This window comes from Pristis pectinata, chromosome 10 (assembly GCF_009764475.1).
Source record: "Pristis pectinata isolate sPriPec2 chromosome 10, sPriPec2.1.pri, whole genome shotgun sequence".
Classification (NCBI taxonomy): Eukaryota; Metazoa; Chordata; class Chondrichthyes; order Rhinopristiformes; family Pristidae; genus Pristis; species Pristis pectinata.
The window spans coordinates 71,779,481-71,797,147 of record NC_067414.1 but is presented as its reverse complement, the minus strand read 5'-3'; the positions used below and the strand labels follow the sequence as shown (position 1 = coordinate 71,797,147).

Sequence of the window (17,667 nt, the reverse complement as noted above, 5' to 3'; positions counted from 1 at the left end):
TTAACATTTGCAAAAATACTTAACTGTATATGTATTAGTCCGGATCCCCAGCTACACAAACCATCATTGTCGATCATTGTACGATCATTTCTCATTCTTCTCATGTGATTTGTAATTGCAGTCCATGATGCAAAGATACCCTTGCTCCCCAACCACAAGCAGATGGAGTCCACTGTCTTCAAATCCATTGCCGATCTCGTCACTCAGCCAGTTCTCTTCATTCCTGACATCCAGCAACGTACTGTGCTTGTATGTTAGATACGTTTACTTATAATGTTAAAAAAAATTGCAAGTAGTTTGTGCAGTAGCTGGTTTCCAGTTTTGCATCGCCATAATATATTACATTATCTGGTAATACTGCAGGATTTGTTATTTTATAAAAAAGAATGTCTTCTTCCATTGCCTCTTCAGTTGTGGTATAAGCAATTGTTTTATCTGGAAGCATAGCTCAAACTGAGTGGCTGGGCATCTTTCTGATATTACAGGATTTATAATTGACTTTAGGAGATAATAGGTCACCATAGATCCCCATTCTCCTGGAAGATCTCCATTCTCGTTGGATGAAACACCAGGCAATCAGAGTCCCTGGAAGAATCTTTGGTTCATGCAACTTGTTACACAGCCCCACGGGTGAGCTGTCAGTGTTGGGACTGAGTGCTGGCAGGCTGGTAGTAAATGGTATCTGGTTGGAAATGTGCTTGTGACCAGGGACTCTAGGTGGGCACCCACACAGTGGGTGGGGAGGTGCCTCAGATTTAGGATATGGGAGAGGCTAAGACTGGAGGAGGGGAGAGGACAAGAGACCACAGAGGGAGAGAGCTTAGATAGAAATAGCCACAACCAGCACATCCAGCCAGACTCAACCCATCCACCTGCATCCAGTGTGCACTGCTCCATTTTAGTGGTGCCAGTGAGTTATAATTTATTATATAGACTGTGTCATGATGTACTTTGACAAATCTACAGTAATTACTTGTCACTACTCTGAAGGAGGCTACTTGGCCCATTGGCTCCTAACAGCAATCGCATCAGCCCCATTCCCCCGACTGCTTATTTCCCAGTACCCCTGCAACTTATTCTCTCTCACATGTCCACCAACTCCTCTTTGATTCATTTACGAGTTATCTACACTGAGGTGTAATGTGCAGAAGCCAGTTAATATAGCAGCACGTGTTTGGAATGTTTGAGTGCACTGCGGAAACCCCACGCAGAGGATGTGCAAACTCCACACCAAGGTCAGGATTGAATCTGGGTCCCTGGAGCTGTGAGACAGCAGTACTAACTGCTGCACCACCGTGCTGCCCTGATGTGTACATTTGTTGATGTTTGTAGTGCCTATCTGAAGTGTTTACTACTAATACCTTTAGCTCTTCCTCCACTGCATTACCTATGGTTGTTATCCTGGCTGCATTGTTGAATTTCCACCCTTTGTGCTCCCACTTTTGAGTTAGAAAATGTGATTTGCTTTTGGCCCAAAATTTCTGCAAGGTTGTTCACCACTCAGGCCTACTGGTCACCTATTCAACTGATTCAACTTTTATCCTTGGACATCTACTCAGCTCTGAGGCAAAACCTAATGCAGCACAGGGCCATGATGATCATCCATTCCACAGAAGTTCTTTGGAGGCTGGTGAGACAAAACTTGTGAAAGAGTTTGAATGATAGTGGCTGTCTCTGACACTCACAAGCATTTACAAACATTCTAAAACTGTTTAAAACATAATTTTTAAATTCTTCCTTAAATAGCATAATTTAAGAATTAACTATTAGAAAGCACTTAACAATTAAGTAAATGTATATTAATTATTTATAAAGAAAGAAACTCACTTGGAGCTTGCCTTTCTCCCTCTCAGCCATTCCTCTCCACTAAGATGAATGCAGTCACAGAAACTGTGACAGGTTCAGTGGACAGATTCCCCAGTGTAAGTGTCGTAAGACTGCCTGACTCTGAGGAGTGTGTTGATGGAGATGTGGAGGTCTCGTGGTTGTGTGGAAGTCCCTAACTTCTACAGTATATGGAGGTAAAAGGCAGCAGATTGGTGTAGAACAGCCAGCTTTTTATTGAACTTTCTGACCATCATATCCCCAAGCACACAGAAGAAGAGAAAATCTGCCTGCTAAGTGCCTTGAACACAGAAATTATGTACATTTAATTGCAGGAACTTGCAAGAGGATGATTTCTGCTCCTTAAATGATTCAAAAGTTCCAAAATGTTTGATTAGTTAATTCTGAATATAGATGATAGGGTACTAATATTGATACTATGCATTGGTTGGTAAGATTTTTTTAAGAATGGGATTTTACTAAAATCGGATTAATGGTATCCTTGACTTTTCACAGGGCTTCCCTTCTGGAGCAGATGAACTAGAAGGTGAAGGGTAAGTTGGTATTTTTTTAGCTCCATTATTTTTGTTTGCTTGTATCCTAGATGTAATGCAATGCAATTAAGATGTGAATGGGAAATGTGATAGTGTGGTTATTTATAGCAGCCCTGTTCAGCTAAAGAAAGAAAGGATACTTTAAATTTGATGTTCTTCCCTCAGCCACTGAAGTCCTGATCATGGCATGCAAGATAACAGGAGTAGGTCACCACACTTCTTAAGCATGCCCCGCCATTCAACATGATCATAGCCGATCTATGCTGACCTTCAACTCCTCTGCTGTGCCAGTTCCTCATGGTCCTCAATTTCCTGATCTTTAAAAATTTATCTATCTCTACTTTAAATACTTCTAATGATTTAGCCTCCACAACCCTCTGGTGTAGAGAATTCCAGAGATTCACCGCCTTATGTGAAAGGAAATTTCTGTACACCTTCATTTTAAACGAACGGCTCCTTATGGCGAAACTATGTCCCCTTATTTGAGACTCTCCCACTGGTAAAACACCTCAACCTCAACCCTGCCATGCCCCCTCAGGATCATACAAGTATCAATAACGTCACCCCTCATCTAAACAGCAAAGAAAACAAACATAAATTGTTTAGCCTCTCTCATCCCTGGAGATAGCCTGGTGAATCTCCTTCGGACTGTGTCCAATGCCACTATATTCTTCTTTAGGTAAGGGGACCAAAACTGGTCCCAGTATTCTAGGCCTCACCGACACCCTGTACAATTGTAACAAAACTTGCCTATTTTTAAACTCCAAACCCTTTGCAATGAAGGCCACAATGTCGTTTGTCTTACTGACTCCTTGTTCAACCTTCCTGCTAATTTTTTGTGATTCGTGCACTAGAACACCTAGATCTCTCAGTACTCCACTCATTTACAGTGTCTCTGCCTTTAGATAATAATATGCCTTTTGATTCCTCCAACCAAAGCGCATGACCTTGTACTTTACCACATTAAACTCCATTTGCCAAGTTTTTGCCCCATCACTTCATTTGTCTGCCAGCAGCTATTTCAGCCACAGTGCACATCTCCTGTAAGAGGTGCAAGTTAACTTTAGTCAGTGTAGATTAGGTTTAATTTTTGCAGATGACCACCTATATTGAACTCCAGTTAATGCATCTACATGAAAAACAGTGCGGTTAACACTGAAAGCAGATATACTTACCATGAGGAGGCAATACAAAACTGACATGTTGTCTGGATTGCCATTAACAAGCATATGTTTACCACGTATTGCAAATGCACACCCATTTTCACAGGTTAACCAACTTAGTTTCCCACATCCTTACCAACAATTCTCAATGTGCTGAAGTTACTGGTAACAGAGGAACACAGAGAGAGGTGGATGGTAGTCTTGAAGCAGTACTAATTTTTTTGCCCACTGAAAGCTTCTGACATCCCTAATTATATCCTGGGCAAAACTGGTTCACCCACACTACCATTATCAAAGCCAATAAATACCTCTGTCAAGTGGCTTATCCTCCTTTAACTGAATATATTTTTAAGTCCATGGTTCAGAAGTAAGGATGATCTGAGGACACAGGTGTCAAACCAAAGTCTCATGTGGACCTTGGCTAACCAGGATTCTTGGCAGCATTTGAAATAGCTGGTGTAGCAAATGTGCTTCTCTTTTAGACCTACTGCCATAAAAATCTGTGCACAGAGCAGTGTCAGTCCCAATCCTATCAAAGTGCACCATAACTATAATGTATCTTGTTGATGTGTGCTTGTGATTTGATATTTAGCAAATCTGCCAATTTAATTTTCAATCTCCTTTTTGTGTGTTACAAAGAATGACTAATGCAACTTTGCCAATCTGTGAGGATGCATGGCCGATAACAGTAATCCTTGAGAAAACTGCTTTTAATTCTTAATTGATCACTAATGTACTACTGCAATTAGCTTCTGAAGAGTACAAACAATTAATCTTTCAGATCAGGGATAAAAAGACTGCCATACTCGCCAGATGAAGACTTTGGATCGCCCAATAAGATTCTCAGGATAGAAGAACCAAAGAAAGGTAAATGTTTCTGGTGAATTGGCGAAATAGAACAGTACTGAGAGCCTGTCTTAATAACTCTATCAAAAATATCATTTGGGTAAAAGTAGAAGTCACAATTTGATCAATCTTTGTAGAGTTCAAGCAAACTTTAAAGAAAACAAAGTTTATTTTGAAAAATGAAAATGATAATAACTTCCAAAACATTGTATGACTTGTTTTGATTTAGATGTCATTTATTCTAGTTCTTATGGGTGGAAGGTGGTATAATTGATTTGTGAAGTTAAAGAGTGTCTTATCAATGGAGATCCATCGAATAATTTCCCAATTGGTTGAAGTAAGCTCCACATATATTTCTCATACAGCAGATAAATCATTTACTTAAGAGAGAGAATGTTGTAAAAGACTGGATACTGGCTTTTAGATTGTTGTGTTGCAAGAAGCTTAGCTTAGTGAAAAGGAAACAACAACAACTACTGTTACTCATGTTTATATTGTGCTTTTAACATTGTAAAATGCTCTAGGGCTTTTGTCAAGAGTGCATTCAAACAAATTTGATAATTGAACCATTTAAAGAGAGAATTAGGCTAGAAGGGAGAGGTTTTAAGGAGTATCTTAAGGGATAGCGAGGTGGAGGGGTTTAGGGAAGAAAGGGCCTTAGCAGTTAATAGCACGACTGTCATTCATAGGAAGATTAGATTAGGGATGCCAATACATTTAGGATTGGAGGAGTGAGGTATTTTAGAGAGTGTAAGATTGGAGCAGTTTACAAGGACTGGGAGGGGCAAAACCAGAGAGAGATTTGAAAGCAAGGACGACAATTTTAATAATGTCATTGCTTATCTGGAGGGTAATGGATGCCAACAAATACTGAGGTGATAATTAAACAGGACATGATGCATGTCATTACAGAGCCAGTAGAGCTTTGGAAGAGCTCAGGTTTAGAGGATGGAAGGCCAGGCAAAATTCAATTGGAGTAGTTGTGTCCAGAGGTAATGAGGGTGCAGGTGTGAATTTTGGCAGCAGGTGAGCTGAGTTGGACAGGGACTGTGTTATAGAAGTCGAATGAGCAGTCTTTTTGATGGTCCGGATATGTGGTCTGATCGCCTCGGGGTAACATGTAACAACAAGGCTGTGGGCAGTCTGATTCAGTGTTCGATGGATGATGAGGAGAGGGCTTGGCGTCTGAGGTTTAGGAGTTAGAGTTTGTGGTGGGGGCTGAAGGTGATGATTTTGGTCATCCCAATGTTTGTTGGAGGAAATTTTAAGATACTTGGTACTGGATGTTGGATGATAAATGACAATTTGGAGACAAGGGAGGGGTGAGAGAAGTGGTGGTGAGGTGGATCAAAGTGTTGCCAGCATACATGTAGAAACAGTGTTTTTGGAAAAACATGGAGAGAATTCATTGCAGGTGCTTCTCTGGTTATGCCTGATAGATAAGGTTGAAGTTGGATGTGATGCAGGAACTGGATTAAAATACAGGTAGCAGATTTAGGCAAGAGACAAAGATAGCAACAATCAGTCAACAGGGTTCTTGTGTATGAATCCAAAATAGCTGGTGGTCAGAATGATGCTATTAATCTACTCATGAAATGCCATTTATACCATTTATCCTTGCTTGTTTTGACTACTGATAGAGGGAAGAATATTCCCTCCTTCACTGGCACACTGTTGCTGCAGAATATACCAGCTACAAAATGCTCTACAGTTCTTCACACAGCCCCTCGCAAACCCACAAACTAAGAACAAGGGCAGCAGGTGTGTGGGCACACCACCGGCTGCTGGTTCCCTCTGATTCACACACCATCCTTCGAAGTAAATGGCTGTCCCTTCATCACGAAGTGTAATTCTGGGAACACCTTCCCCGTCAGCTTTGTGGGGAACATTCATGAGAAGATATCTCAGCATCACCTTCTCGAGGGCAACTGGGATGGGGAATAAATCCTGGGCCTGCCAGCAATACCTGCATCCCAAAAAATGAATTTAAAAAAGTGGTTTTGTGTAAATTATCCATTGTGGGCATTTACTGATGGTGTAAAGCTTGTCTGACAATCCCTTTAACACATTGATATGTTACTTTTTATTTCAGTTAGTTCTCTTCTTATTCCTTTGCACATGGCTTTTTGGACATCTTGTGTGTCCTAGAATCTTAAATACTCTTGCTATGATATCTCTTTAAAAAATGAATTATAGAGTTGTGATCACAATCCTATCTTTGTTCTGACTGTCCTTTGTTTTTATCTTTGTGACTCTAACTGGTAGACATTATGCCCCCAGAACAACACTGAAATCAAAGTCCAGTGCTGTGCACATTGTGACAGCTGAAGCTCCACAAGGGCTGCAGTTTTATTGTTAATCACACATCTTCTCTGCCGCTGAGCCCAGTTCCACAGGGTAGTCAAAATGATGCAATTAAAATCACGTATTATAAATACAAGTGGTTGTTATGTCCCAGTGCTAGTGAACCAAACTCTACTGATGCACATCGTATCTGTTTGTGCATAACAGCATACAGTGCCCTGAAACCAGTCATAGACTTGTTTAGGACAGAAACAGGTCCTTCTGCCCACCACATCCATGCCAACCGTTTTGCCCACCTACACTAATCCTATTTTCCTGCATTAGGTCACATCTTTCTATGCCTTGAAATGCCACTGAAATGTAATGATTGTATCTGATCCCACCACCTCCTCTGGCAGCACACTCCAGATATCAACCACTCTCTGTGTAAAAATAAAACTTTCCTCTCAAATCCCTTCAAAGCTCCTTCCTCTTAAACCTATGCCCTCTTATTTTTGATAATCCTACCACAGGGAAAAGATCCTGACTATTTACCTATCTGTGCCTCTTACAAAATTATATACCCCTCTCAGCTCCCCATAACTAAAGTCCTTCAATCCAGAAAATATCCTAGGTGAATCTCCTCTGCACTCTCTCCAGTGCAATCAAATGCTTCCTATAGTATGGCGATCAGAACTGCACACACTCCAAATGTGGTCTAACCAATGTTTTGTTTTGTTGCAACATAACATTCCAACTTTTGTATTCCATGCCCTGTCCTATGAAGGCAAGCATGCCATATGCCTTTATTGCCACCCTATCTACCTGTGTTGCCATTTTAAGGGAACTGTGAACTTGAACCCCAAGGTGTCCCTGTTCATCAACATTCCTTAGTGCCCTACCATTTGCTGTTATGTCCTTCCCCTACTTGACCCCAAAATGCATCACCCCATACTTGACGGAATTAAATTCCATTTGTCAATGCTCCACCCAACCTTCCATCTGATCCAGATCCTGTTGTAGCCTCAGACAACCTTCCTCACTATCCATAACACTGTCATCTGTAAATTTATTAATCATACCTCCTACATTCACCTCCAATTTGATATATATGTTACAAACAGCACAGGTCCCAGTGCCAAACCCTGTTTAGTTATAGACTTCCAATCAGAAAAGCGTCCCTTCACCACTACCCTCTGCCTCCTATCACCAAACCAGTTTAGATCCAATTAGCTAGCTTTCCTTGGATCCCATGTGTCTTAACCTACTGGACCAGCCTACAATGCGGGCCCTTGTCAAATGTCTTACTGAAGTCCATATAGACAACATCTACTGCCCTACCGTCATGAATCCTCTTAGTTACCTCAAAAAAACTCAATCAAATTAGCAAGACAGAACTTCCCGCTCATAAAGCCAATCTCACTATCCCTGATCAGCCCCTCTCTTTGCAAATATATATAAATTCTTTCCCTTAGAATTTTCTCTAATGATTTCCCTACCACTGGCATAAGGCTCACTGGTTTGTATTTGACTGGCTTATTCCTGCTGCCCTTAAGTAAAGGAACAACATTAACTATCCTCAGCCTTCTGGTACCTCATCTTTAACTATTGCTGATGCAAAAGTCTCTAAAAGGGCCCTGGCAATTTCCTCCCTTGCTTCCTATAACATTGTGGGATAGATCATATCCAGTCCCAGATTCCAAAACATCTAATACTTCCACCTTCTGAATATCTACATGATCCAGACAATCAAATATCCTTCCCTAAACTTAGATCCTCCACATCCTTATCCTTGGTGAATACAGACAATTCATTAGCTAGTGTGGAAGGTTAGATCGCATGGGATCCAGGGGGAGATATTGGATTGGATTCATAATTGGCTCAGTGGCAGGAAGCAGAGAGTGATGGTCGAGGGTTGTTTCTCAGACTGGAGGCCTGTGTCTGGTGGTGTGCCACAGGGGTCGGTGCTGCGACCTTTGTTGTTTGTAATTTATATGAAAGATTTGGATGTGAATGTACAAGGCATGGTTAGTAAGTTTGAAGATGATACTAAAATACATGGTTTGTAGATAGTGTAGAAGGTTATGAAAAATTACGGGAGGATCTTGATCAGCTAGGTATGTGGGCTGAGGATTGGCAAATGGCTTTCAATCCAGATAAATGTGAGGTATTGCATTTTGGGAGATCAAACCAGGGTAGAATTTGTACAGTGAATGGTAGGGCCCTAGGGACTGTTATGGAACAGAGGGACCTAGGAGTGCAAGTGCATAGTTCGCTGAAAGTGGCATCACAGGTAGATAGGGTGGTCAAGAAGGCATTTGCCATGCTGGCCTTCAGTCAGAGCATTGAGCATAGGAGTGGGGAAGTTCTGTTGCAGTTAAATAAGACGTTGGAGTATTGTGCACAGTAATGGTCACTCTGTTATAGGAAAGATGTTATTAAACTAGAAAGAGTGCAGAAAAGGTTTACCAGGATGTCACCTAGACTTGGGGGCCTGAGTTACAAGGAGAGGTTGCGTAGACTAGGACTTTATTCCCTAGAATGTAGGAGATTGAGGGATGACCTGATAGAGGTACATAAGATCATGAAGGGAATAGACAGGGTGAAAGCACATAGTCTCTTTCCCAAGGAGGGGTTGTTAAAAACAGGAGGGCATAGGTTTAAGATCAGAGGCAAGATATTTAAAAGGGACATCAGGGGCAGCTTCTTCATGCAAAGGGTGGTGCGTATTTGGAATGAGCTGTCAGAAATAGTGGTTGAGGCAGGCACATTAGCAACATTTAAAAGGCATGTAGATAAGTACATGGATAAAAGAGGTTTAGAGGGCTATGGGCCAAATGCAAGCAGGTGTGACTAGCTCAGCATGGACGAGTTGGACCGAAGGGCCTCTTTCCATGCTGTATGACTCTATGACTATGACCTTTCCCACATCCCCTGGCTTCACACATAGATTACACCATGGACCCAAGGGGTACCCACACCTTCCCAGCTACCCTCTTGTTCCTATTATACTTATAGGATGTCTTGGGTTTCTCCTTAATCTTACCTGCCAAGGGTATTCCCTGGCCCCTTTTTGCCCTCCTAATTTCTTTCTTAAATTCTATCCTACTCCCTCTGTGTTTCTCAAGGGGTTGCAGTTGCTTAATTTGAGTGAAGGGTGAATGCTTGGGAAAGTAAACATTTCTGATTTTAGTCATGGAGAAACAAAGCACAGAAATAGGCTTTTCAGCCCACCAAGTCTGCACCGGCCATCAAACATCCATCTACGTTAATCCCTTCTCCCCACATTCTCATCAATTCTCCCCGGGTTTTACCACTCATCTACACCCCAGGGGCAATTTACAGCGGCCAAGTAACGTACCAACGTACACACCTTTTTGGGATGTGAGAGGAAACCTGACCACTGAGAGGAAACCCATATGGTCACAGGGAGAACATGCAAACGCCACAGAGGTAACACCTGAGGTCAGGATTGAACCCAGGTTTCTGGCACTGTGAGGCTGCAGCTCTACTAGCAGCGGCGTATTGTGCCACACATCTAGAACTTAGAACCTAGATCCTAGAACCTGGAACAGTACAGGACAGGAACAGGCCCTTTTGACCATGGTGTCTGTGCTGAACACGATGCCAAATTAAACTAAATCTCTTGTGCCTGCACGTGATCCATATCCCTCCATTCCCTGCATATTCATGTGTCTATCTAAAAGTCTCTTAAATGCCATTATTGTATCTGCTTCCACCACTGCCCCTGGCAGCCCATTCTAGGCACCTATCACGCTCTGTGCTTCAAAAAAAATTGCAGTGCACACTTACCCCTCCCACCTTAAATGTATGTCCTCTAGTACTTGACATTTCTACCATGGGATAAAGCTTCTGACTGTTTATCCTATATATGCCCCTCATAATTTATAAACTTATAATGTACTATAGATTTAATTGTCCGAAACATTCTGGCACTAAAAGTTGCACGCAGTCACAGGCATATTATGTGAAGACCCTGACTGAGGTTTCCCATTGAGATGAACTGTGATCATGACCTGTAGCTTCATTAATATTGCCTTTCCCCTTGAAGATGCTTGACATGCTGAGTGCTTTCAGCATTCTCTGTTTTTGTTACAGATCATAATGCATCAAGAATACATATATGCTAACTCAATCTGCAGTCCCAGTGGGAAAACTGTACTTGCTTGTAGTGTGGTTTAGAGAATGCAAACAATTTTGAGCTAAAGAAGAGCTAATAAAAACTAATAATACTATAAATTTGAAAAATAAAAGGTTAGATCAAGCAACTGAACCCAGATTGTGTATGTGACTGTGCTGTGTATAGTGTTTGTTTTGGTTTTAAATACCTTTGATTTTACTTTAGAGGTCAGGATAGTTTGCTCTGGATTCCACGACAGATAAGGGATGGCACATTATTTGCAGAAACCCTTTCCAACATCACATGAAGATCTAGCCATCAGCTGACTAAAGGCTGACGTGGAATTGGAATCAAGTTCCCTTCATACAATTGTTGTTACTTGGTCAATATTAGTAGCTGGCAGCATGATGGTACACAAGAAGTTTTGGCACTTTTGCAAATATGCATCTGAACTGTGTTCATAAACAGTATGTTGACAAGGTGAGTTATGCAGAATGGGTCCAGCACTGACCCAGGAACATGGACAGTTGAAAGTTTCAAAAGATGTGACCTTTGCTCAGTTTGAATGTGGATTTTCAGCTAATTATTTGTTGGATTAACATTAGTTTCCAATTTATGGAGAACATCAAACTGACTTTATCAAAATCCCATTGCAACATCTGTGAAATTCTGACTTATTTGCTGCTTGGACTTATGTTTATGTCAGTATACGATGATACATTTAACATGCTTGAATCGCATTAAGTGACAAACACTTTAGAAAAACAGCTATGTTTTTTAATCTATTGTATAATGCTCTGATTTAAAGTGTCAAAGAAAGTACAGCAAATTTCTCTAGGTTCTGTGTTTTGTTTTACATTCAAACTTGTGTCTGTTTTCAGTTTTGCTTTATGTCAGGAAGGAATGTGAAGAGGTGTTTGATGCCTTAATGTTGAAAGCTCCTTCTCTGAAAGGCCTAATGGAGGCAGTAAGTTTCTCTTATTCCTTACAATTCCATCTATACTTATAAATGTTGAGTTTGGGTTTCTCCAGGACCACTCTGGTCCAGACCTTAGTGCAGCCTTGGTCCACACATAGACCTAAGATTTGACTTTCAAAGATGGGGTAAAGGCAGCTGCCTTTGGCCTCCAGGCAGCACTCGACCGAGTATGGAGTCATAGCTTTCTGGTAAAAGTTGAGGGGTCGGAGTTGTACCGAGCACAAACTAGATGATTTTGATTGCGGAAGTCCATCATCTCAGCCCCAGGTCTTCACTGCTAGAGTTCCTCAGGACAGTGTCCTAGGCCCAACCATCTTCCATATTGTCTTATAACATTGAAAGAGACCATTTCAGCCCATCAAGTCAATGCCCACTGACAGAGCAATCACATTACCCACTAATTTTTCCTTAACGTATCTCCCCACATTTTCTTCAACTGACCCCAGATTCCACCATTCACCTACACACAAGGGGCTAAATTGCCAATTAACCTACTGATTTGCATGTCTTTGGGATGTGGGAGGAAACCGGAGCACCCAGAGGAAACCCACGTGGTCACATGGAGAATATGCAAACTCCACACAGACAGCGTCTGAGGCTGGGATTGAACCTGGGTTGCTGGAGCTGTGAGGCAGCAGCTGTACTTCAGGTTACTTCATCACTTACCTCCCTTCCATCAAAAGGTCAGAACTGGCAATGTTTGCTGACGACTCAGCAATGTTCAATTCTTTTTGCAACTGCTCAGATAATGTGCTCTAAGACTCTATGGAGTAGTAATTGACTTTTAATGGATTACCTGACCATTGAATTCTCATTCTAGATTTCAGAAAAATATGAAGTACCCCTTGAGAAAATCGCAAAAGTCTACAAAAAGTGCAAGAAGGGGTGAGTGTGTAATTGTTTACAGTTGGTTTTGGTTGTTTTGGGGTAAATCATTCAATAATGTTAATTAATTAAATAAATATACTTACTGTTCCCCCACTATTACTTTGGTCTTCACCCAGAGTCACAGAATTGGAAATTAATACCAGATAATCTCATGCTTGGTTCTTCAGTCTGGCTCAGCCATTTTAAAGATTACTTTCCTCCTCCTCCTCACCCAAATTATATTAATATAGGGTTATCTTGGAAGCATGAGACATTCCTGAGCTCCTTTACTCTATGACAATCTATCTTTTCAAAAACCCCTTACTACCTCCACCTTTAAGTATGAACTTGTGGGTATCTCTAAAATTGAGGCACTGTAGAGATGCTCCGAATTCTTACAAACCACTCCCCCGTCCCACCACAACCCCCATTTCTCACCTCTCCTGATAACTGCTTAGCTCCTCTCTCATCCCAGAATAGGCCTAGCATCCTGCAGTTTTTCACCAATTGTTTTCTGCCTGTCCTTGCCAATCACACCAATTCCATACATTCCATCTTTTTTCCTCAATCCCCCTCCTCCTATCCAGCGATACTTATTGACTCTCGATTTGCCAACAGTGTTGAAGCTTGACTTACTCAATACTGCTTCTCTTCCCTGTCCACTCTTCAAGAAGCTCTTCATGATGCATTGGTGCTCTTCACTCACAATTCCAAACTCCACCTGAACATGCTGATGTCTACCAGTTCTAAGCCCATCTCTCTGTCAACACTGCCATTACATGTCTGCCCTGTTCACAACTCTAGGACAACCTGGGTCAATGTCACAACTGTTGCTGGTCATCCTTCCCATCCACAGCAAGAGGCTTGGTTGCCAAATGATAGCAATGTTCTACTCCACTGCCTCTCCAGTAATACTGTTCTGGGAGACTGCTCTTGTGTAGTAGTATTCCCCCCACTCTCAAAGCATCCAGGGAATCTCTAGTAAAGGAACTGATTCAAACTGACTCAGACCTCAAAATGTATGGAATCTTCCTCCTTTTAACCCTTCCCTCCTCCTTCAATCTGCCAAATTTCAATGCCTATACTTATTGTTCCATAATTCTAATTGATTCATCATTTCTAAAATCTTTTTAGTCCTTATGATGTTCTATGGTCATTTAAAATCTGAAGGTGTTAAAATGGCATAAAACTACAGTAATATTACCCAAAGAGCATAAACTGACATGCTGTCATTCTGTTGCCAGCATCTTAGTGAATATGGATGATAACATTGTGAAGCACTACTCTAATGAAGACACATTCCAACTAAATATCGAAGAAATTGCGGGATCCTACAAGCTCACTCTTGCTGAGATATGAAGAGAATCGACTGGTGGCTCATTCAGTCCTAAGCAATTATTGACTGAGCTAATGCCACACATACGATGTGAGAGCAAAGGAATGAAAAAAAAGTGTGAATTTATAATATAAGTACACTCTACGTAAGTCACTATGAACCTCCAAAGTGAAAGTGCATACTATACTAGCAATATGCTATACTATACTAGATATAAGAGCACAGCAGTTAGTTATTATAGCTGTGTGGCAGCAGTACTGAGGTACAATTCCCAGGTGCTCCCTGTGGGGTTTGCACTGGTTGCCTCCCACATCCCAAAGGCGTGCTGGTAGACTAGTTGGCTACTGTCAATTGCCACTAGTGTAGGTGAGTGGCAGGAGAAATGGGGAGAGTTATGGGCCTCTGAGAGATGTAGGTTACGAGGAAATAAGTAGGAAACTGCACTGATGGGAATGCTCTGAGACCTAACATACACTCGATCGGCCAGACTGCCTACTTCTATTTTGTTATGGAATAAACACTTAATAAGATAACAACAAAAGTTATCAGTTAATTGCTCCATAGCCATGATCCACACACTTCGTCCAATAGATTATCTGATTTTTTTTTTCATTCCTTTAGCCTCCCTAGGACTGTGACATCAGTGTTGATTTAAACACATTGAGAACAGTATACATAAAAGATATCAACACACTGTAACCAAAGAAAAATGGCAATAAAAAGGCTCTTGTTAGTTGTGTACATATTATGTATAGATTATAAAGTGCATAGCAGTGTCTTTCAAAGCTGAGTGCAGCCTGGGGTTCAGATAATAGCTGATCTTTTTGGTGTGTTGCAGCCTTGTAATAGACAGCCCATTAATTGTGTGTCCTATATTTTTATTATGGAAGTTAAATAAGGTTTTGTCTCAATTCACATCATGTCTTAATTTCATATTTCAGAAATTTACCTTACTTTTTGAAAACTTAAAAACTGCAGGAATTAACATTTGAGACAGAGCACTTGAAGATCCTTTATTATATTTTCACAGTAATTGCAGTAAAACTCCTTTGTAAAGGTGCTGAACTGCCTTAACTACAGGAGAATGCAGTGAATGGCAAAGAAGCCATAGAAATAAAGCCATCTTTGTGTGTGTGTGTGTGTGTGTGTGTGTGTGTGTGTGTGTGTGCGCGCGCGTGTGTTAAGTGCAATATATTATCACAGAACTATATAAGTTTGGACTATCCTTTATCATAGTAATTTGCAAAACAACAGGTTTACTAAGAATGAGGGTCTGGGTCTTTAAGTTTTACAAATGAATTGTAATGTTTGAATTTTATTTAAACAAAACAACTGCATTTCTAAATGTTTACGATGGAACAATGCTTTTCTTTCAGAAAAACAGTTAAAGGCAAGTTTAAAACTGTTTTTGGGTTTCCTGGGAATTTATAAAGGGTTATTAAAAATGCAGTGTTCTTTTCCAGTAATCTGACAATTTGAGGCCAGGTTTGCACTTCTTTTGAAACAAGTAGTTAGCTGAGATGATGCACTCATTTCTAACAGTGATTATCTGTAAACAGGTCCCTGCGATCATAAGTAAAAATTTATTCCAGTACAACCCATAAATTGTTTTACCGCCATTGAATTGTATCAAGAACTCCTTATTGTTCTTGTTAAATGAAGTGTGCACTGAACAGTTACTTTGTACGTTAACCTACGGCAGACAATTTGATTTTAAATTTCGTAACAATATATTCAATAATAATCAGTACTTTCAAAACTTGCCAATATATCTTTAAGGCTGTGCTGCCCACATTACTGGAGTAACTGCACATCTGACCCTCTCTACTGAGATGTCCAAATATCTGCCTGTTTACAAGGTGCTGATGAAGTGCAGACTTATCAGCTTCCGTTTTAATTTAGTACTGGTTGTTTTGTTTTCTTTGAAAACCTAAGGCAGGGTCCACCCTGATGTTTCAGGGTGGAATTGAGGGAACTGACTAAGGGGCTGCTGGTCTGTGCAATGCATCATTGTGTAAATTGTGACTTGCATCGAGGAAGTTCACCCCTAGCCTTGATGGATGCTGTGGCATCACATGAGATTCCTTGCTTTAAATTTCAATGGCACCGGCTATTCCACCTGGGGCATATTTTGGATGATTGGACACTGAAAAGGTCACATACTCTGCCACAGGGTTACCCCTGTCTAAATGGATAAGAGAATTGTTTTCAATGGTCTCACCCTGTGGGGGCTAGAGCCGAGATCCATCCAAGTGTGTCCCATGGCCGACACCTGAGCATTGAGACATTGCAGATGATGCATCCAGTGCCGATGTGCTCAAAGGAAGTCCTGGCACTTAGAGTCCACACTTTGCCATTTCTACACTCACTGACCTTGCAAAGGTTGGGCAGAGACTTCACCTTAAAGGCTCCATAAAAGTGCCAATGTAAATCCAGGGCCTGGGGTGTTGGCTTTATTTCTGGCCCTTGCAACAATCACTCGTTATGGTTATTATGTAAGTGAGCCAGCAGGGATAAACAAACAATCTGCTGGAAGAACTCAGCGGGTTGTGCAGCATCTGTGGGAGGAAAGGAATTGTTGACGTTTTGGGTCGAAACATCGTCAATTCCTTTCCTCCCACAGATGCTGCTCGACCTACTGAGCTCTTCCAGCAGATTGTTTATTGCTGCAGATTCCAGGGTCTGCAGTCCCTTGTGTCTCTGGCCAGCAGCAACGGAGCTTTTCAGGCTACCTTGTCTACTCTGAGTCAGTGGATCTTTCCCAATGTGGGGCAAACAGTTGGACTCTGCCACTGTAGATAAGGAATAGGAGAAATATCAGCCAGATACCTCCCTGCTAGAAAAACACAAATGAACATTGGTTTGGGAAGGCTGTATTCAACCACAATGGTTCCAGTGGTTGAATTTGTACTGTGATTCATTGCATGCTCTTGCAAGAAGAATGGCTACTGATTAAAGTAGCAGACACAGATACCTTTAGCAATGGGGCTACATCCAATATTACCCTTTGGGAAGAAGAGAACATTGGATAGAAAAAGAATATTTGCTGAAAAATTAACATATTATCATTCTACAGACCCTTTAATAGAACAAATGTGGAACGATGGTGATAATGCAAAAAGTTAACGATGTTCTGCTTCAAAGCTCTTCATTCGTAAATCAGCAAGTTATTCTTCAAAAAACTTTATGTTTTCAACCACAGAATTGAGAAATACTTTAATAGAGAAATCCCAACTTGCAAGTATTTTTGTCATCACTATGTAGCAGAGAATTAAAAAGACATAATTTTCAAAGTATAAATCAAACAAAAGGATGAAAAGGCTTAAGTTAAATTCACTCTTTGTTAAACATATTTTTCACTTACTATGCCTGATAAATGAGGCCCTGGCCTTTAATAGCCAAGGAAAAGAACTATTGCAGGTTTGTACAGTTACATAGGGAAGAACTCACATCTATGTATGTATATTTTTGGTAAGAGGTCGTACTACAGTTAAATATCATTAACATATTCCAGATAATTATAATCTAGTTTGTTTCAGAATAAGATGGAACAGGGCTTTTTGCAGCTACTTTTATTGTACCACTGAAAATGTTTCACTGATTTTGTTTTGATGTGCATTCAAACCTTATTGTATACCAAAGGGAATAAATTTTATATGGACATTTCCACAGTG

General features: G+C 40.8%; 1 protein-coding gene across 4 annotated transcripts in view; it reads left to right on the top strand.

The window, feature by feature from the left end:
- grhl1 (grainyhead-like transcription factor 1) overlaps nt 1-17,659 on the top strand; it is an 89,433-nt gene extending 71,774 nt beyond the window's left edge. For all 4 annotated transcript variants that reach the window (XM_052025010.1, XM_052025011.1, XM_052025008.1 and 1 more), the window contains 6 exons: nt 122-249; nt 2,341-2,378; nt 4,323-4,408; nt 11,693-11,778; nt 12,611-12,675; nt 13,902-17,659. In XM_052025010.1, coding sequence (XP_051880970.1) covers nt 122-249; nt 2,341-2,378; nt 4,323-4,408; nt 11,693-11,778; nt 12,611-12,675; nt 13,902-14,016 — 518 coding nt within the window. In that variant the 3' untranslated portion in view covers nt 14,017-17,659. The remainder of the gene's footprint in view (nt 1-121; nt 250-2,340; nt 2,379-4,322; nt 4,409-11,692; nt 11,779-12,610; nt 12,676-13,901) is intronic.
- Nucleotides 17,660-17,667: the final 8 nt, after the last annotated feature.